Source organism: Aquarana catesbeiana, linkage group LG04 (assembly GCF_042186555.1).
Source record: "Aquarana catesbeiana isolate 2022-GZ linkage group LG04, ASM4218655v1, whole genome shotgun sequence".
Lineage (NCBI taxonomy): Eukaryota > Metazoa > Chordata > Amphibia > Anura > Ranidae > Aquarana > Aquarana catesbeiana.
In genome coordinates, this window is record NC_133327.1 from 556,739,048 (window position 1) to 556,760,869 (window position 21,822).

The 21,822-nt window shown below is 42.0% G+C and overlaps 1 protein-coding gene across 4 annotated transcripts in view; it reads right to left on the reverse strand.

Annotated features, from left to right (window-relative positions):
• Positions 1–21,822, reverse strand: part of NINL (ninein like) — a 267,972-nt gene that overhangs the window by 75,099 nt on the left and 171,051 nt on the right. For all 4 annotated transcript variants that reach the window (XM_073627983.1, XM_073627982.1, XM_073627985.1 and 1 more), the window contains exons 10-13: positions 18,124–18,264; positions 15,868–16,042; positions 14,633–14,743; positions 11,477–11,563 (exon numbers count right to left, since the gene is read on the reverse strand). In XM_073627983.1, coding sequence (XP_073484084.1) covers positions 11,477–11,563; positions 14,633–14,743; positions 15,868–16,042; positions 18,124–18,264 — 514 coding nt within the window. The remainder of the gene's footprint in view (positions 1–11,476; positions 11,564–14,632; positions 14,744–15,867; positions 16,043–18,123; positions 18,265–21,822) is intronic.

The following is a 21,822-nucleotide window of genomic DNA, read 5'->3' on the forward strand; positions in this document are numbered from 1 at the left end:
CACCCATTCTCTATACCAGGGGTAGGCAACCCCCGTCATGGGTGCCACAAGCGGCACACAAAGCCTCTTTTGACGGCACTCGACTCCCTTCCCATTAGCAGAGCAGCGCAGCACAGGAAGTGTCAGTGAGACACAGCTTCTGCCGCACTAATGCATTGCAATCTCAGAATTCCCCACACTGCACCTGCACTGAGGGGGAGGATAAGTGCCCTCACACATTGTACAGATGGGAAACATTGTTTGGTTCTCTAACTTTGCTGTAGCTGTGATCGTCAGCTCTTGCAATGGGGAAGAGATTGGGTGTAGTTCTGCTAGGGGGGCGGTCCCTGTTTCCAGGAGAAGGAGGACGGTAATTGGTCACTGCTAAAGCCAATCAATTACAGTCCTGCTTGCCCTGCCCACCATCTTGAGGAAGATGACTCGCTTGGGTGCCAATACCAATCTCAGAAAGAAGGGATTTCACTGTGATTGAGAAAACCACAATCAGGTGACAGTTTGTGCAATTACTGTAGAACTTCTGGGAGCTTTGTTTAAAGAAAAAAAAAGAAAATAGAAAAAATTATATATTTTATACACACACAGCTGTGCTCAAAAGTTTGCAAAACCCTGGCAGAAATTGTGAAATTTTGGCATTTATATTGAAAATATAACTAATCATGCCAAAAAACTGTCTTTTATTCAAGGATAGTGATCACATGAAGCCATTTATTATCAACATAGTTTTTTAGCTTCTTTTAAAATCATAACAAAAGAAATCACCCAAATGGCCCTGGTGAAAAGCTTACATACCCTAGAATGTTTGGCCTTGGTACAGACACAGAAGGTGGCACACACACAGGTTAAAATGGCTATTAAAAGGTTAATTTCCCACATTTGTGACGTTTTAAATCGCAATTAGTGTCTGTGTATAAATAGTCAATGAGTTTTGTTAGCTCTCACATGGATGCACTAAGCAGGCTAGATACTAAGCCATGGGGAGCAGAAAAGAACAGTCAAAAGACCTGCGTAACAAGGTAATAAAACTTTACAAAGATAGAAAAGGATATAGAAAGATATCAATAGCCTTGAACATGCCAGTCAGTACTGTTCAATCATTTAATAAGAAGTGTAAAATTTAGGGATCTCGACACCAAGCCAAGGTCAGGTAGATCAAGAAAGAGTTCAGCCACAACTGCCACAGAAATTGTTCGGGATACAATGAAAAACCCACAAGTAACCTCTGGAGAAATACAGGCTGCTCTGGAAAAAGATGGTGTGGTTGTTTTTAAGGCGCACAATACGATAATACTTGAACAAAAAAGAGCTGATGTGCCAGATGTGCAGGGTGGTACAGTGGTAGGGCAGATGTGCAAGGGGTTACAGTGATGATACAGATGAGTAGGTGGGTACAGAGGTGGGGCAGATGTGCAGGAGTTAGTGATGGGAGAGATGAGAGGTGTTACAGTGATGGGGTAAATGTGCAGGGAGGTTACAGAGGTGGAGCAGATGTGCAGGGTAGTACAGTGGTGGGACAGATGTGCAGGGTAGTACAGTGGTGAAATGGGGATACAGTGATCGGAGGTGTGAAGGTGCAGGAGTTGGGGCTGATCTGAGAACTGGAGGTACAGGAATTGGGGCTGATCAGAGGCGTGAGAGTGCAAGATGTTATTTTGTCACCATTACTCAAGTAATTTACAGGATTTACTTTATAAAAAATCCTTTTCCTGATTGAGAAGTGTCAAGTTGACATTTTTTTGTTATAAAATCGGCACGCTCAATTTCTTTGAAAACATTTTTTGGCACACTGTGCTTAAAAGGTTGCCTACCCCTGCTCTATACTCTCTCCAATACAAACCATCATGGTATGATCCATTACCAAATAGATGCTGGCTTATGTAGGAAAATAATATTGATAACTTCTGTTATGTTTGGAAAGCCAAACCTTAAGTGTGAGCACTGCCCAAGCCATTACGGTTTTCAGAGATATTAAATAACAAAACAAAAGGAAGCTGGTTTCTATACAGTAAGTAAGGGTTAGGACCCCCATCGGGTATTTTACTACTGTCTCTCCTTTGGATAGGTTCAGGACAAAAATGAATAAGGGATTCAAAGGTTTATATATGAGTGGAAATGTGAGGGAATTCCTGTTGTAACTACTTTGTTATAAACAAATATGTGGAATATATTGAAATAATACATAACTACCTCAAGTCCCAATCTAATTATGTGATTTACTTATCTACATTAAATGCATGAAATAAGGCACAGCTTGGAAAAGATATGTATGAGAAACACAAGGCCACATCATTAGAAAAGCCCACATAAGCTCACCTTTACTCTCTGCTTGTCAAGAGAGGAGCAATTCCAGTGCAAGCATATTCAAGAATAAGGGTAGAGGGAAAGACACTCATGAGTTAGTTACATTTTCCATTAGCCACAGATAATGTCACCAGTACAACATAAGTACTTTAATGTTTACTGCTGTTACCATTTCTTATACATACAGTATGCATCATCCACTGGTCAGCATCACAACGTCCCTATCACTACTTTGGGATCACTCACTGTGGATGGATGCCATGTATTACACAACAGAAGATTATTCTGCATCAAGGCTGTCCATCACTGCTTTCACTACATATGCAATATCCGCTGCCTACCAGCACATGCATCAAGGAAATCCTACTGAATCGTCTCCAAGCGACCATAGGGAAAAAAAAAAGACCCTAGAAAGTCTAATACTAAGATTTTAACAAGACTTCTTTTAAAAGAGAAGTATGGCTTAAAAAAACGAAACAATCGTACTCACCTAGATGGATGCAGCATTGATCTGAAGCTGCACCTGTCCCCACTGGCTCTGTAGTGAGAACTGAGTGATCAAAGCACCACTTATTTCCTCAGTTCTTCCCCCTTCCCTCTGAGCAGAGAGCCATGACTGTCAGTCAGTGGCTCTCTGCTCTTCCCTCCAGCACTCACTGGAGTGCTGGGCTGTGGAGGGGGTGGGTGGAGCTGGCTCAGGCCTCTCAGCAGATTGCAGAGAGACTGAGCCAGGAGCCAATCCAGGCTTCTGGGTGGATCCCAACCATATGGGCAGGATCTTTCCCCAGCCTGAACCAGCTCTGTGACATCAGACAACAGCGGGCTTCAGGCTGCTGTTGGCTGAAAATAGGTCACAGGTGTGCAGAACAAACTGTACTCCTGTGATCCATAGGAGAAGTATGGCCAAAATAGCTTTAGCTACACTTCCCCTTAAGAGCCTCCATTACAGATGTCAGACAGCCTGCTTGCTACCCACTGTTGCAGCTGCTAATAACACTATGTTTGTGACATCAGGTGTATAAGGATAAAGAAAATTCAGCATTATGTGAAAATAACCTTACAAATGTAAGGTTGATGCCATGAACAATTACACCCAAGTTGCAAGAAAAAAAGATGCTCCTGAGGAAGACACGTGATTAGCCCTGCGTCGTCACGCGTAGGGGATGGGCCAGGACGGTGGAGGGGACAGTTACATGCTTGTTTGAGTAAGCTGCTGATACACACAAGCTTGTAAGCCGTTTGGAGAGGATACTGAATGTTTTCTATAGTTTGGTGCGCTGGAAGCACCTGTGAAATGTGAGTACCCTGATGTTTTTTACCTACAATAAATTTATAATCAAACAATAATGCACTATCCAGCCTCTTTCTTACTTTAAATTGAGGATAACATCTCTGGATTTACCCATGGGATCCTGCAAAGCCTGTTTTACTTAGAGCCCAGAAGTGGTTCAGCTGCTTGTGTAGGCCAAACTTGATTCTGAGGTCACACTATTTGAGGTGAGCACAATCACACGGGGGGGAGAGACACGTGTGTGAAGTCACTCTCTCCTTTTTTATCTGGATCATCATCACAAGAGTCACTTTATGGGACATTTTTATATTGATATATTGTTCAACATATACCTTTTTCTTTGTAGACTTGATGATATTTTGATACTAATGGAATTTTTTCACTGTGAACTTGCTTGACACAATCAGTTTGTTATTTATGTGTACTGATATATTTTCTTTTTTTCTTGCAACTTGGGTGTAATTGTTCACGGCATCAATGCTAAGCTGCTGTGAATTGGCTCTCTATTCACATTTATAATTCTTCCATCACTACACCCGATGGTAATGGTAACCTTGGGTTGTCTATTGGTAGCTTGCAAGATCTCTATTTATTTATAAAGGTCTATAAGGCTGACAAAATGACCTGTGAAAAAATCAGCACCAATCACAGATATAGAAAGAAGCCAATATTGGTGATGTACTTGTAAATGTTTATTTTCATTAGATTAAAAATACTCACCCTCAATAAAATGAATGCCTTGTTCAGATTACTGTATATACTCGAGTATAAGTCGAATTTTTCAGCCCATTTTTTGGGCTGAAAAAAGCCACTTCGACTTATACTCGAGTCATTTAACAAAAATGCAAGTATCGGAGGAGAAAAGGGGGCGGGGTCATGCCGCTGTGTTCGCTGACGCCGTCACTAGTTTGTTGGGACCGCGGGTTTCCCCAGCAACCAGTGACGCTGCGTGCGTGCACCCGCCCCTGCTCCTCACCGGAGGTCTCGTGCCGCTGTGTTCGCTGACGCCGTCACTAGTTTGCTGGGACCGCGGGTTTCCCCAGCAACCAGTGACGCTGCGTGCGTGCGCCCGCCCCCTTCTCCTCACCGCAGTTCTCGAAGACGAGCTCGCACTCACGGGCAAGCAGGGGCATGACGTCACGTGCGCGCCCCGCACCCCTGCTACTCGCGGTTCCCGGCTAAGGCTTTCTACATCTTTCTACATCAATCCGCCCCTCCTGCATGCAAGATACCGGTATGTGGGAACTAGTGATCACTAATGGCATGGCATATTTTGTTTAAGGTCACGCTGATGGGCACATTTTTTATGTTAAGGAGCACTCTGATGGACAGATTTTATTTTAAGGGGAACGCTGATGGGTATATTTTTAATGTGCACACTGATGGGCATATTTTCTTAAGGGGCACACTGATGTACACATTTTGTTGTGCCCATCAGAGTACCCTTTAACATAAAATGTGTCCATCAGCATGCACATTAAAAATATACCCATCAGCGTGCCCCTTAAAATAAAATATGCCCATCAGAGTGCCCCTTAACATAAAAGGTGCCCATCAGCGTGACCCTTATTTTATGTTAAGGGGCACGCTGATGGGCACATTTTAATGTTAAGGGGCACTCTGATGGGCATATTTTATTTTAAGAGCAACACTGATGGGCACATTTTGTATTAAGGGGCACTTTGATTACCGGTAGCTGCTGCATTTCTCACCCTCGTCTTATACTCGGGTCAATACGTTTTTCCCAGTTTTTTGTGGTAAATTAGGGGCCTCGACTTATACTCGGAACGACTTATACTCGAGTATATACGGTAATCGGTAAAGCATGTAGTTCTGATTTCATTGTAGTATTTTTTTTTTACCTTATTAAAATAAATCTTTAAAAGTAGATTCACAATTACCAGCTTTCTCGTCATACTGTGAATGCAAAAAGTTAAGTGATGGCATCCAGCTGCTCTGGCAGAAGGCCAAATGCAACCTTAGCTATTACAATCAGCCTTTCTTACCTTTCATGGACTGAAACTTATTTTTACACCTTATCCTTCTTTTCAAAATTGTCATAATGAAAGATGACAGAAATGTCATACTAAAAAAAGGTGACTGCCAGCTGACTACATATCTTAGCAAGACCTGCATACGCAGTGTTTTTATTTCTGTCCTTGTCCTAATTGTCGATCATAGAGGAATACAACTGCCACAATCAACTATAAAGCCAGTACCCAATCTACAATTGTAAAGGTAAATAAAAAAAAACAAAAAAAAACAAAACAAACATATCATACTTTCTTCCACTGTGCAGCTCGTTTTGCACAGAGTGGCCCCGAAACCTGCTCTTCAGGGGTCCCCCCCCCGGCGGCTCTCGCGGCTCCTCCCCACATCTGATAACCCCCTTGGAGAAGCGCTTCCCTGAGGGGGTTACCTTGTGGACACGCTTCTGAGTCCAGCATTCGGCGTCCATAGAGGTCATATCCAGGACTAGGGCGACACCCCCCGGCGCTCGCATCATTGAATTTGATTGACAGCAGCGGGAACCAATGGCTGCGCTGCTATCAATCTATCCAATCAAGAGCCAAGGACCCTGGGCAGAGAGACAGCACGTCCCCGTGGGTCAAGTTTCAGGGTTCAGGTAAGTAAAACGGGGGGGGGGTTCACTGACAGGTGTTTTTTCACCTTAAGGTGAAAAATCACAAAGGTTTACAACCCTTTTAAGCTAGCCATACACATTTTTTTCTCTTCCAGCCAGCAGGTTGAATTAAAATTAAAAAAACAAAAACAATTTATTAATCCACACAAATGAAGTGGATGGAGGAATTCCCCCTTCCCAGGACATTATAGTCTAACAGGTGGACTCCACACTGTCAGATTAAGGAGGATCTTCAGTCAGATGTGTCAAAATTAAAGGCGAAGAAAAGCCAAAAGCTTTTTGGGCTATACTTCTCCAATGGATCACAGGAGTATAGTTTGTTCTGTCTGCACTTCTGTGACCAGTTTTCAGCTGGCAGCAGGCTGAAGCCCACTGTCGGCTGAGGTCACAAACCTGGTCCACAGCTGGTTCAGTCCTTCAGCAAGCCACTGGTGGGGAAGAGCAGAGAGCTGGTGACTGACTGTCACCAGCTCTCTGCAGGCCAAGGACAGAGAGCTAAGCAATCGGTGGTGTTTGATCGCTCAGTTCTCAGTCTTGGAGTTGGCAGGGGACAGCTGCAGATGGGATTGGTGCTACAGCCATCTAGGCGAGTATGATTTTTTAATTTTTTTTTTACAAAGCTATACTTCTGTAGCACTACCCCCGAAAGGGCCACTATAATATACGGGTCTTCTGTCCCACACCAGTGATGGCTCACCCTCACCTGGATCCAAGTAACACCAATACACTGTTTAACCTTTTAGCTGGGCTTTATTAAAACTAGCAATAAACCCTGAAAAGAGATAAACTAAGTAACAGAATACCAATATTAAAAGCAATGATATAATACAACTGCTCGGTAAAACAGGATTGGTGTTCATTCACTTTAAGCGCCAGTGAGAGGCCTTGTCTGAAATGCACTGAGCGAGTGGTGAACTAAACTGTCAATTGCACAATACAAAAATAATGTTCTGAAGACCACTGGAAATCCCCCCACCACTGTTTGGGGGGGGTGTGCCTCTACACCTACCGATTGTCCTTTTTAGGACCGGGAGCGGAGTAGGGGTAGAGAACAATAAAAGGACACGCTTACTAAAAAAGGAAATATACAAAATGGTAGATACGGGTATATACATGTAGAGATTAGTCTTCTCAAAATTGACTGTAATTTCACACATACAATAAAGATGCAGGAGAAGCAAATCCGATCGACTGTACATTTAGATAATAATAGGTCCTTTGCAATGCTATTTGATGTATGTTTTTGTTTAATGGAAGAGTTTCTCTCTTCCTATGTTTTACAAATAAATAAAAAAAATCTGATTTAAAAAAAAAGAATAAATAATGTTTAACAATATAAGAGTCTATCTAGGTCTTGTAGGTTCTAGCCAACCACTGGCCCATGGGAAATCTATTCACACACACACACACACACACACACACACACACACACACACACACACACGCAGTCTGCCAGCATTGGGGCCCTTTAAATCCTGTGTTCGAGTACTCAGACTTTTGTGAAGCAATATTTGTAATCCACAGAATGCAAAGGGGTATTAACCGATGTGATGATCTACCTTCAGATAGAGCTGCATTAGCAGTAAATAGGACCTAGCAGGATTAAGCAAGATCCACCTACATAAGGATGGTAGAAGATCTCTCACCATTAGATGCACTTGAAATATCTTCCTTCCAGCAATTGGTAGATTGATCGCTGTCTCAGTCATCTGGATGGCGATAGGAGCAACACAGGCCACAGAATTCTCCAAACAGGATGATGATGGCGATTGCTGCGGTACTGAAATTCGGCTCTAGATTTCACTGCACTTTTAGCACATCTTAGGTAATCAGGCGAAAGGGAAGAACATGCTGCAAACTCCCCTCGCAGGCTCTGGAAGTGCTCAGGAGACAAACACATGGGACACTCATCCCTGTCTGGTTGCCACAAAGCCAGTCCATGTCTCTCCTCCTGTGTTTTCCTCTCTTCTCCCCAATCACAGCTCTTCTGCACTGCTATCCAATCCTGTCCTTCCTTGTTTTTGTTGTTAGAGGTGGGCTTCCTTCTTAGCTACAGCAGTAACCAATCTGCCTTCAATCCTGCAGCTGTACCCAATAGAGTCTCTCCTGGGCTGCTATCAGTTTAGCCAGAAAATGAAATGCAATGTTTCAGAGAGCAATACTCTGCATATATTGCAGAGGCAATACTAAGCCAGTGCTACACTTCTCTTTTAACAGTCAGCAGCAACAAAAAACTGTAGCTAATGACTTTTAATAAATAGCCTCTCACCTGTCCAAGAAGCCAGCGCTGTCCTCACAAATTATTCATCGCTCTTCAGGTCCCTCGCGCTGGCATCTTAACTGTGGGTATGAGCCGTACTGCACTTTGTGGATGGTCCTGCAGCTTTACGGGACCTATGACGTGTCCCAAAAGGCTGCTGGCAAGAAGGGGGGGGGGCGACTTCTGCACGGATCGCATAGACAATCCGAGTATAAGTGGGAGTGGGTACCTATCAAAACTAGGTAGCCCCCCCCCCCCCTCAAAAAATAATCCAAATGTGGCAGAGGAATTGGGGGGGGGGTTGTGGAGGAGAAAGAGTAACTTCCCCTTGTAGGTGACGTGCCGCTTTAACCAACCATCGAAATTCTGCCAGGCCCTGCTGAAGACAAATTTCGATCAGTGTATGGCCAACTTAAGTCAGCAGATTCCATTAAGATTTTAATTCTCACCTCTACTAAGAACAAATGCACATACATACTATTTTAGTAGTGCATGGGTGTTATATATTATCAATGGGTTTAATTGCATTACAGCAAGGTCTTCCAAGGCAGGCTTGTGGTCTCTGTTCATGTGTGTCATCCAGTTAGTGATAGTCGGGCAAATAGGCATGGCAGCAATTGCTGACTGCAGGGCTGGACCTGCAAGAGCAAATATGGCCTTTAAAAGAATCTTTAAGGCTGGGTTCACACTGCAGCATGCTCCAGCTCACAGCAGGAGTCCGGTGCGTCCCCATTCACCATTTCAGGTCAGATTTCAGCCCGAGTTTCTGGCTGAATTCTGACCTGAAACGGACCAAAAGACGCACAGGACTCCTGTGCAGTTTGCACTGGAGCCGCTGCTGAGATGTGTGAACCAGATCCACATAAAGGCGGTCACAATCTCCTGACATGCGAAATGGATGCAGAGAAACCCGCATCCGATTTGCAACAGTGTGAACCCAGCCTAAAAGAGGGGACATCATCAGTAGGAGCTATAAGGCGTTTATTGAGAACAGAAATAGAAGGATCCGCTAACAGAATAGTCCGTTTCTTACTAAAAGCGTTTTTCATAGAATACATATCAGCAAAAAAAAAAGCTTGTTTGTGCACTCAACGGCGAAGCATCAATTTGTGTGTGTATAGTAAAAGGTATTTTTAGCCAGTCTCTCAGTACCCCATAGGGGTCTGTTTTCTGTTTTGTGGAGAATCAGGTGCTTTTAGGCAAAGACAATAAGCACTGCATCAATTAGTATGTCCAAAGTGAAAAGCATTTGGCGCAAAGCAATAGCTTGATCCTAAAAATGCAGAGGAAGACTAATCCCCCACTACCTCTGCAGCAAAATTGGTGTCCTCAATACTTTCCTCCATATTTACAAGTAAAAGAGGTTCTGATTCCTTTTCCCTAACAGGGTCAGGGGGAAAAGAGGACACGTAGAGTTTTTTGCTCTGGATATCGAATGGTTCTAGAAGTGTTGGAATAAGTTCTGAATAACTCAGACATAATGGCAAAAAAAAAAAAATCTGCCTTTATTAGACTGGCCGCTAGAGTCAGTTGAAGGGAGCAATGTACAGTATGTGTATGTGTATATATATATATATATATATATATATATATATATATATATATATATATATATATATATATATATATATATATTTAAATAACATTGCTCAAGGTCCAGCTATCACCCCTATCAGAGTGGTGCTCTGCTTTTCCTATAGTCTGTCAATAGAACACATGTTGTTCTGGCCTTTAGCTTGTGAGTCACTATTGCTAGTGAGAGGATTCCCAGTTTACTCACGGTTTAGGAGGGCAGAATAGATGGGGTTGTATGTGCTTGAAGAAGCCACTTTACAACTCAGGCCTTGACAGAGTTTCTGTGGCTGTTTCTCTGTAAAAGATGAGAATGGGAATGCAGCAATGTACTGTGTGCATTCTTGGCAGGCGGATGGGAACTCATCATCTGGAAGACGTGACAGAGTTACCTCATTCTCTCTGAGATTAGTCGAGATAAGATGGAAAAATTTGTGCTGAGAAGCGTTAGACAAAATAGCAGGAATTACCAAATAATGTAAACTCTCAATTCCTCTGCACACTAAACTGCATAGTGCGCCATGCCGTGCAGATAGTGTTGCTAAAAGGCAGGAACTAGAGTCCATGTACAGGAAAACCTGGTCTTACCCAGGATGCTGGGCTTTTTAAGGGTTCAGGCTTTGGCCATCATGGAGGGCAAACACCTGAAGGAGACTTCAGGATCTGGGAACCATAGAAATTGACCACAGCCCTGGACCTGTATAGCACCCTGCATCTAACTTGACACATTGCATTTCATGCCAAGATGAGGGCCTATTGCAATATCCAGTTCCTGAACCAAACATTAGAGGCTGGCCCAACAAAATGGAGTACGGTCCCCAAGGTACAAAACTAGGTTAACCAATCCAGAAACTGCCAAGTCACACAAGGCAAAAAGCAGTCAGATGTTGATAGAAAAACTTAATTGGTTTAAAAAAGAAAAATAATTCTCCAGAGGAGAACAGGTCCATCACCCTATGAGACTAGCAAAAAATTGGAGCCTCACAGAGTGGGCAGGGTTAAATTGGTACACTCTAGGGGCAGCCCTATAAAAGTTTTTTTTTCCCCCAGAGTTCACCTGAATGTAGCCGCATACAACCCATGGTCTATGAACACGAGTCCTGTACTTTAGGATTAAGATAAGTACTTTTGTTAGTACAGTGAGAATTAATACAATTTCTAAGTTTTTTTTTCTGCCTGTCAAAATTGGGTTAACAGGTAGCAGTAAATCTCCCAAATATGGATTCAGGCAGCAACCCAAACCTAACAGAGGGGGGCAAACCTCTGCACTACCCAAAACAAAAAGACAAACATTGCTAAAGGTCTACTTTAACAGTGAAAATCTATTTTCAGGTAAAATGAACAAAAACGCATTGTTTAGTCACTGAAAATTCACTATACTGTATAATTAGTAGTGGTCCACACTACTCACCCTGCACTGGACTTCATATTCCCTAATGATCTCTGCAAATTTCTCTTCCTGTGTATAAAACTCTGTATTGTGAGGATCGGTGAGTTTCTGGAATGAAAAAAAAGCAAAGCATTTATAACTGCAACAAAGAGAAGTATCAAGCGTACATACAAAGCAGATATAGATTTTCTAAAGTATACAGTGTCCAAATTAATCTATGACATCAAACATCATGCTCCACGGCTAACCTGCACTTACACTTTTCTCTATCTGAACCCTAACACCCGACCAGAAGCTAGGAAATCTGTTTTAGAAACTTTTACAATGAGATATATCTATCTATATATATATATATATACACACACACACACATATATATACATATACACATACATATATATATATATATATACACATACATACATACATACATACACACACACACACACACACACATATACCATGTACACATGCACATACGAATAAACACATGCACATACATATACACACATAGCAGAGATAAACACACATGCATGCATACATATATACAAACACACACACACATACCATATACACACGCATATACGAATAAACACATGCACATACATATACACACATAGCAGAGCAAAGCATTCAGAATGGAACAGCTGAACTTGAACAATATAAATGGCAGAGGCAGGAGCTGACAAAACGCACATCTAAGCAGTTATGCCCACTAAGCAAAATGAGAGTGAAGAATAGGCATGCACGGTGAATCATTTTACAACTGTGGCTCTAGTCACCCCCGTGCTTTTTGATGCATTATTATCATGGTTATACAGGATTTATATAGTGGCAACAGTTTGCACCGTGCTTTTCAAAATGAAGGCAGACAGTTACAATACATGTCAATGCAAGAGAATTCAGAAGGTGGGAGTAGGAATAGAAGGTGAAGTAGGAATAGCCTATTTAAAGATAGGCCAACGAGAAGGGAGTTGCAGTACTCGATGTGAAAGATAACCAGGGATCAAATTAGTAGCTTTGTGGCGTCATTGGTTAAAATGGCACATACTTTGGAGATGTTGTGGAGTTTTAGGTGGGATAATTTGGACAGCAATTGTATGTGGGGCCTTAAGTAGAGTTCAGAGTTCAGGGTTACCCCTATAGAATGAGGGTACTGACTGATAGTTGTGCCATCAATCTTGACAGAGAAGTCAGGGAAAGGGGGACATAGGGAGGTGACATTTTACGAGCTTACTTTTGGATAGATATGGGGAAGTGGTGTGCCATCCAAATTGATATCTCTGTTAGTAAATTAATGATGTGTGAGGAGATTGATGGAGTGATCTGAAGGATAAAAAGATAGATTTGGGTGTCGTCAGCATAGAAATGGTTTGGGAAGCCATCAACTGACCCAGGGAAGAGAATTGAGAATAGATCGAGAATAAGAGAGGGCCAAGGACAGGACCTTGTGGGACCCCAATAGAATAAGGAATAGGAGAGGAGGAGGTAGAGTTGTAAGCCAACTGAAGGTGCAGTGAGATACCAATAAAAACTGGAGACCAAAGGCAAGGAGTTTGAGGAAAAGGGGTTTGTCAACTGTATCAAAGACAGCAGAGAGGTCAAAGAGTAAGAATACAGAATAGTGGTGCAATACTTTGTACGTTTGAAATTGGCTATAGACAAAACATTCTGATTTCACCATCTCTGCAATCTCCTTTACATTTACCAAACTATGTAATAAGAGAAAACAACTAAACAATTAATTCCATTTGTATCAAATCAGGCAGGCCCATGAACTATATAGCTGAAGGTAGATCTAAAGGAGATTGAACAATCAGAATGTTTAGTGTATTAATACCTTAAAAGGGGTTGTAAATCCTCTTTTTTTTAAATTAACAAACATGTCATACTTACCTCCACTGTGCAGTTCGTTTTGCACAGAGAGGCTCAAACCTCCTCTTCTGGGGTTTCACGGCGGCACTGGTGGCTCCTCCCCGCATCGAGTGTCCACATTGGAGAAGCACTCTCCTTGGTGGACACCCGTGCAGGCGCGCTCCCGAGTCCCGCGTCATTGGATTTGATTGAGAGCTGCGGAAGCCAATGGCTGCACTGCTATCAATCTATCCAATCGGGACACGAGACACCAGCTACAGATGGTGTGATCGTTCCCGGACGGAGGATGACAGCGGTCAGGTAAGTAAAAAAGGGGGGGGGGGGGCTGGGGGACTGCAGCACTAAAAAAGGTTTTTCACCTTAATGCATAGAATGCATTAAGGTGAAAAACCATGCGGGTTTCACAACCCCTTTAAGGCATGCACGTAACTATAATGTTTTGCTGGAAACTGCACTAAAGACTAAGCAAGCAGGAATTTCAACAATGCACCGTACATGCAGCACACCTAAAAGGAACTGGTGTGTCACAATTTTCTGGAGAATGGACTACAACTACAAACATTAGTAATGTGCATTAGCAAGCCACATCATTTAAAAAACACTAAACACAATGCACCATGCACCCCAAAAACATTTAGTACATACACCCATCACAATGAATACCCACTGCAGAAATGTAATCAGTGGATGAATAGGCTATCACATCTTCCTGCCCTGGTCAACAGGCTTCATTTTCCACAGTGCTCCAATGAGAAGCTCCACCCACTTCCTGCATGCCACTTCCCTGACCCTGTTCAAACAAAGGGCAGGTCACTGCTAGGGCACATAGTAAACAACTGTTTTCTATGTGCCCTGTTCACCCACAACACTGGTGTGATGTGTGGTGGGGTGCAGTGCAAAAAATGCAGCATGTCTGTATTTTTCTGCAGCATACTGGATGGCATCACATGTCACAGCCGTGCAATGTGCCACTCTTCTGTGCAGAGACATGAATGAAGTTTCACTGTGACGTTTCACTGTGACACTTTAAACAAATGAAATAAAAAAAAAGTAAGCAGCAAGATGTGCTAAAAGTTGCATCACACTGCTCCCCCTGCTGGACCCAACACTGTCACTAGCCTGCATGGTAAAACGTATCATTTTGCAAGTTAATGTAAACCTACCATGAATTTGGTCATGGGAGAGGGAGCAGGTAAGGCTAGTTCCCATGCTCACCATTTGTGTTTCTCCCTTATAGAAGTATAATATAAGTATGGAATTCATTGTTTCTATTAACATGCGATACTGTACAGTGGTTATTACCTTGTTTTGCAGCATTTGATCTAGACTGGTCTGTAGTTTTACCAGCTGACTATCTGATTCAGATAGCTTTCCCACAACCTCCAACATTTCCTTTTGTAACCTGCTGTTCTCCTGCAACACAACACAGTGCTGTTATTACTATATATCCATGTGGTTTGATGCAATGTAATCTGGTTAATTAAATCCTATTACACCCTGAACAATAAATCACATTTTTATGAACATGTGCCAAAAGGTTTATGGCCATTTTCAAATAAAAAAAAGACCAATAAGACAGATAAGGATGAATTACAGTACATCTCCCCAATGAGACAGGGCTTGAGATTTCCCCTCCTGTCTTGTAAGCAACTAAAAACAAAAGAAAATCTCTCCCAAGTGAGGGGAATTACCCATGTAGATAGTGGTCACCAAAGCAAGTAACCCCATTGAAAGATTTACCATCTTGTCCTGTTGGCAACTCAAAACGTTGGCTTGTCCCTTACTTTCAGTCTAGTGGCAAAGTAAATCTCCCTAACAGGGATAGGCAAACCAAAAGAAAGCCATCAGAGGTTTTAAACTACACCCCTCTATCCTTAAAATAAAAAAATGATTTTTATATGTTCAAAAGACAAAGTTACAGCCTTACAGCCCAGGTATTTGAGGCACAGAGGCTGGATGACAAAGGGGAAGAGGAAGGAACTGTATATCACAACTCATAGGCCTGCACAATAGCCTGTCAAATCAACTTATAAGGAGCGAATCTGGAGGTTGGGAAACCTCTTTTAGAACCCTCTGCAATGACAAACAGGGAATCCATCTCCCTAAAAGTAGTGGCAGATAGAAAAACCCTGTCAGCCCTCACCACCTCCAATGGAGGAAAATATTTGTGGGGTTTACCACGGCCAGACATAGAGAAGGTAACAAAATAGCCATAAAAGGTGAAAAATAGCAACCACTTTGGGCAAAAATGTAGTACATGGTCCCAAAACAACATTATCTTTATGCAAGATCGAATGGGCCGGCCTACAAGACAATTCCAAAACATCAGAAACCTTTCTGGCTAAAGTGATGACAAGAGGCTACCTTTAATGATAGTAATGTCAAGGTGATGTCACAAATAGGTTCACACGTAGGTTTTTTTTTTTTGTCTAGCACAGACAATACTACATTTAAACCTAATGGTTAAAGTGAGAGTGGAAGCAACATGTAACCCTTTGTGTAAAGGTACGTTGTGTAGGAATTCAAGCTTTCCCTGCCTTTAAGGATAAATCCAGTTTGTGTCTGAAATAGGCCTGTTCCATCTGGTAATTAGCCAGATCAGTCTCCAGTTTTTTCTTTTGCTGATCATTCTGTTGCAGGAATTGCTCCTTCTCATTCTCCAGCTCTGATCGCATAGAAGACAAGCGCTGTCTGTACTCCTGTTCCAAATCCCTTAATAAGAGAAATATATTAAATAATGATTACTGTATATTGCAGCCTTAAAGTTCTAACATAGCAAAGCTTAACTGGGGGACAAACACAACTAGGCAGCTAATATACAAAGCGCAAATATTGTAAAAGCAAAAAATACAATTCCATATAGACAATTCTCATTTATAGGAATGCTGACCAAGTAAAAATAATTTTTGATGCATCAGTAAAATCCATTTGTTAGAACACAGTACAGGACACGTGATCTTTGGTCTTTACCATATATGCAGCTACGTTCTGCTGACTGGACACTGGCAAAAACAGGGGTATCGCCTGTAAAACCCATCCTACTCCCAGCTAGTTTCAGTTTTGTAGCATTAAATAGGGAGATCATAAAGAACAAAGTGTACTGTATTCCAATAACTGGAATTAACTGGTAGGTCATAAATTCTATTTTCCTAGTTGTACAATAGAGGACTCAGGATCTTCAGGCTTTAACCATGGGGGATCCAAAAGCACAGCAAGTAAATGACAACAGGGCTTCATAACAGAAGGGGTCAAAAAGGGCTTGAGAGACTCAAGGAACAGCTTGTAACACTATGCAATTGAAGCCAAACTCCAGCTAACACTTTATAAGCAGTTACAGCAATAGTTTTGTTCCTTTTGGGATGTTTTACATAAATAAAAGCTGATCGCTGTAAGCACCCGTGTCAATGTTAAATGGTTTGTCTCAACCCTCTAACTGCAACTGGGCTAAAACAAAACCATGGACAGGGTTGCTTCCAACAATCAGCTTTTATTTATGTAAAACATTTATCCCAAAAAGCACAACATTGTTGATGTAAGTATTAGCTGGATTTTGGATTAAGTTTGTTTAGTTTATCTACATCTGCTAGTGCACACTCATCTCTCTCAAGATTAACAATGTTGCTGTCCAAAAGGTGTCTCTGCTGTTTCTCCATCCAGCATGTGGGCACCCTAATTCAGGAAGTGTGGCTAGATCACCAGGTGAAAACTGAGGACAAAAGGCCTAAAAATAGAAACGAAACATTTGATAATAATAATAATGTCAGTTCAAACTAAACATTTGATAATAAATTAATTAGCAGAGGTCAGTTTCAGTTCAATTAAAAAGATCAGTAGATCCTGAGGCACGGGCAATTATAATTTTATGGGGACCTTGAAGTTTCCTGTAAATGTTAAGCTTGGCCCTAATATATTCCATCTTCCAAACAATCCTATAAGTCAAGAGAGCAGTCAATCAGATTAGGTAACCATCAGGAAAGGTGGGAAGGTGGGAGTGGCCAAAAGTCAGAAGTAACCTCAACCTAATGGAAAAGGTCTTAAATTGTACATACATCTGTTTGCCTATATTTTCAATATATTTACTACCCTTTTGCCATGCAGTTTTCCATATAAGTCACCTTTGCTTATTTGTTATTCAGCATGTTCTACAAACACATTTTTTTTATATTGCAGGTTTCCAAGTCCTTAGATGAGGAGGCTGCATTCATTTACTTATTTCAGGCTAAGAACATTTCAACAAGGACAGAAAATAACTGTTGATCTTGCCAGAAATGCTATGACCTTGTCACTTCCTGGGAGTTGAAAAGAAAGCACAAACATCCTTAGTGTTGCTGTGTAAACTACTAGTCTCATCAATCCACCATGTAATAAAGCTCAACAAAGGCAGACATGTTGGAAGTTCAGCCTGTGTGGAAACCATAGACCCTTTCATAGTTACAATGGAGAAATTATTGAGGACAGAAAGGGGTTGATTTACTAAACCTAGAGAGTGCAAAATCTGGTGCAGCTGTGCATGGTAGCTTCTAACTTCAGCTTGTTCAATTAAGCATTGACAAAAAGACTTGAAAACTGATTGGTTTATATGCACAGCTTCACCAGATTTTGCACTCTCTGGTCTTAGTGAATTAACCCCAAAGGGACATGAACTGTGCAGTATCACCAGGTGAAAATAAAGGAAACATTTTATGCCAATTCATGTACATGACTATTCCGATTCTTCCTTTGTTCCAATTTCTTGATTCACAGGAAAGGATTTGAAGGTAAACAAGCAGCGCTAGCCCCTTAGTCCAACTCACTTGATTTTGCTCTCATTAAGACTCTCCATAGCAGAGTTGTGGTCATCGACCTCATCAACCAACAGCGAGTTCCTCCTCTCTGCTCTCTCCAGGTCCTGTTTGGCTTTATCTCGCTCTTTACTAATCTGTTCAACTTGGTTACTGCAAACAAAAAAGCTATAGATCACACTCTCAATAAAATAGTATATACATTGCTAGTTGTACTAATATAAAGGACCCTCTAAAACCCACATGAGAAACTTGACTGCTATACAAATTATGAATTGTCACAGCTGTGAAAAAATAATGGCAAAACCTTGAAAATCTCCCACATTTTCCCCCAGAACTAAAAAAAAAAAGAATCAGTTGGGCTGTTTCATGAAAAATTCAGCTACATAAAATTATTTGTCATTTAAGCTAAATTACTTTTTCAGTTTTCAAGGTCTGAGCAACATATTTCTAAAGCCGGCCACAAATGATGCAATTTTCTTTCCTGCAACCACGGGTTGCAGGAAAGAAAATAGCTTGATTCCCCCATCAACACTGACTTGGAGCTATTGTGTTCTCCCGGTAGGGGGTGGGAGCACGGGGAAACCATCCCTGTTGGGAGAACACAGTAATTATTTCTAGCGGCTATGGCTGCTGGCAATAATCGCATACTGAAAATCTGACATGCTGGTTGTACCCAAATCAATCGATGAATGCACTTGGGAACATCCAGCCTGTCCATAGATGGTTCGAATCTCAGCCAGTCCTTGCTGAAATTGTTAAGATTCGAACCATCTATTGCCGGCTTAAATTCCTATTTTTGTTAACAATGGATTCTCATGATTTCTTTGTGCATCAGCTGTAACAACTTCCGTGACCTTTTGTAATGATTCCCCAGCAGAAAACAGAATGCTGGAGTCAGAGTGATTCTCTGAGAGGTGTGTTGGGGATAAGACATGAAGTGTGCAGGAGAAATTTACATGAAAAGCAGTCATCCAGTTAGACCTTCTACAGGAAAGTATATCTTCAGTCAGCACGCAGGCTGCTTACACAGCATCAGCTATTCATTCTATGTATGTTGGATAACTATTGTAGAATATTGTTTTTGTTGTGCCCAGAAATCAGTTTTAACAAGTAATTTTCCTTTACTTAAAGTGGTTGTATACTCAAATTTGCAACTTTCAATGTAATCATGTCTCCTAACATCCCCTATCCTAACATCTATTGCCATTATTAATTGTTTGCCTACCTGCTTCCTTCCCGTATTATTGCTATATTCCCGACTAATGACGTGATACGCGCATGCCCTGTATCATCGATAAAATCTGGCAACTTGAGACCCTGCCGGAAAGATTCTTGTGTATGTCGGGGCTGCGTCATTTCCTGTTGTAGACGTCAGCCCCGACATCCCGCGATGGTTCCTCCCCAAGAGGATCATGGTTACCTTGTGACTCCTACATCACAGGGTGAAGGAGACAGACGGCAAGACTTTCAAAGAAGAAGAACAGAGAGCTGCATGGATATGTTCGCATGTGCGGGATTACCACTAAGATTAGGTACTGTGGGCGGAAGTATTTATCATAGCAGGCGTGGAAGACCACAGTTCAGATGGCGCCAGCGAAGAGAGAAGATAAACAGGGAAAAAATAACATATAACTGAAGAAATATAAAGATTTTATAAATACACATAGTGATTAATTGTTTGGTAATTATGATGTCCTTTATAATATTAGTACATTTTAAGTAATTTGGAAGGGTTTACTACCGCTTTAAAGTCTTGCTTATCTGTGTTTCCATGACTGTACATAGTGTTGCAGATCCTTCCTGCCTTGTTATCTTTATTTCATGGACTGTGGTCAGCTGCATATTTGAATCAATCCTGACAATTTTAAAACTGAATACTAGGCACTGCTATGTGCCATTTAGTAGGACTTACAAGAAAATCTGTTGCTGCACAGTGCTTGAAAATCAGAGGCACATTAAGTTTGCAATGCTGTCATTTCATCAAAGGGGCCGCTTGGAAATGCTCCCCTCACACCTTACAGTGCAATGCAGAGCACAAATTTTACAAGTTATGAAGGCCCCACATTGCATGGTGGAACTGCTGGGGGCTTCTTAGTGCACACATTTGGAAAAATAAAACTGTATACAGCTAGAATCTTGGTTTCAATGGTTCCTGGCCTGCACTTTCCACATTGATGTACAGTGGAACCTTGGATTACGAACATAATCCCCTATAATCCCGACCATAATCCCCCTGCCTTCTAAAATATGCGCAGATAACTCCCATACTTAAAAAGCACTCATTGGACCCCACCAATCTAAATAACTTAAGACCCATTTCATTGCTCCCATTCACCTCTAAACTTCTAGAACGCTTAGTGTACAACCGTCTTAGCTCCTACCTCAGTGAAAATAACCTTCTTGACCCATTGCAGCCTGGCTTTCGCTCGCAGTACTCAACCGAAACTGCCTTACTAAAACTCACTAATGATTTACTAACTGCTAAAACCAACAGACAATACTCCATACTCCTACTACTTGACCTCTCTGTGGCCTTTGATACTGTTGACCACCCGCTCCTTCTCAATAAACTACATTCCCTTGGCCTCCAAGATTCTGCTCTATCCTGGTTCTCTACCCATCTATCACAGCGCTCCTTCAGTGTCACCTACAACTCTGTCTTCTCCTCTCCATCTTCTCTATCTACAATTCCTCCTCCCTTGGTCACTTGATAACCGCCCACGACTTCCAATACCACTTATACGCCGATGACACCCAAATCTATCTGTCTACTCCTCACCTCACTCCTTCAGTCTCCTCTCACATTACTAACTTACTAACTGACATATCAGCATGGATGTTGCACCATTTCCTTAAACTAAATCTCTCTAAAACGGAGCTATTAATATCCCCCCGTGCACGTGTCCCCCTCCATGACTTTTCCATCAAAATCAACAAAGCAACTATCAGTCCCTCCCCTCACGCCAGGATACTAGGTGTAATCCTAGACTCTGACATGTCATTCAGCCCCAAGTCCAATCGTTGTCAAAAGTTTGTAGAATTCACCTCCGTAACATCTCCAAAATTTGCCCTTTTTTAACAAATGAAACCACCAAGCTCCTCATTCACTCCCTTGTTATCTCTCGCCTTGACTATTGCAACTCCCTTCTCATTGGCCTGCCTCTCCATAGGCTATCCCCTCTTCAGTCTATCATGAATGCTGCTGCCAGACGTATTCACCTTACCAACCATTCAGTGTCTGCCAACCCTCTCCTCCAATCCCTACACTGGCTCCCAATCACCCAGCGAATTAAATTCAAAATACTAACCACAACATACAAAGCCATTCACAACTCTGCCCCGAGCTACATCACCAATCTTGTCTCCAAATATCACCCAACCCATCCTCTCCGCTTTTCTCAAGACCTCCTACTCTCAAGCTCTCTCCTCCTCCCATGCTCGTCTCCAGGATTTCTCCAGAGCCTCTCTCATCCTCTAGAACTCGTTTCCCTATAGAAGTCAATAGAAATTAAGATAATTCGTTCCACATTGACTTCTATTGCATGGAATACCGCATGTGGCCAGAGGTGGGGGGGCCCCGGAGAGCCTCTGAAATACTCGGGGACAGCTCGGCTGAACTTGGAAAGCCTCGGGAACTGAGTATTTCCGAGTGATTCAGATTATTTCCGAACGGCTCTCAACTGTTCTGAGTGTCACCGGCGCTCCCAC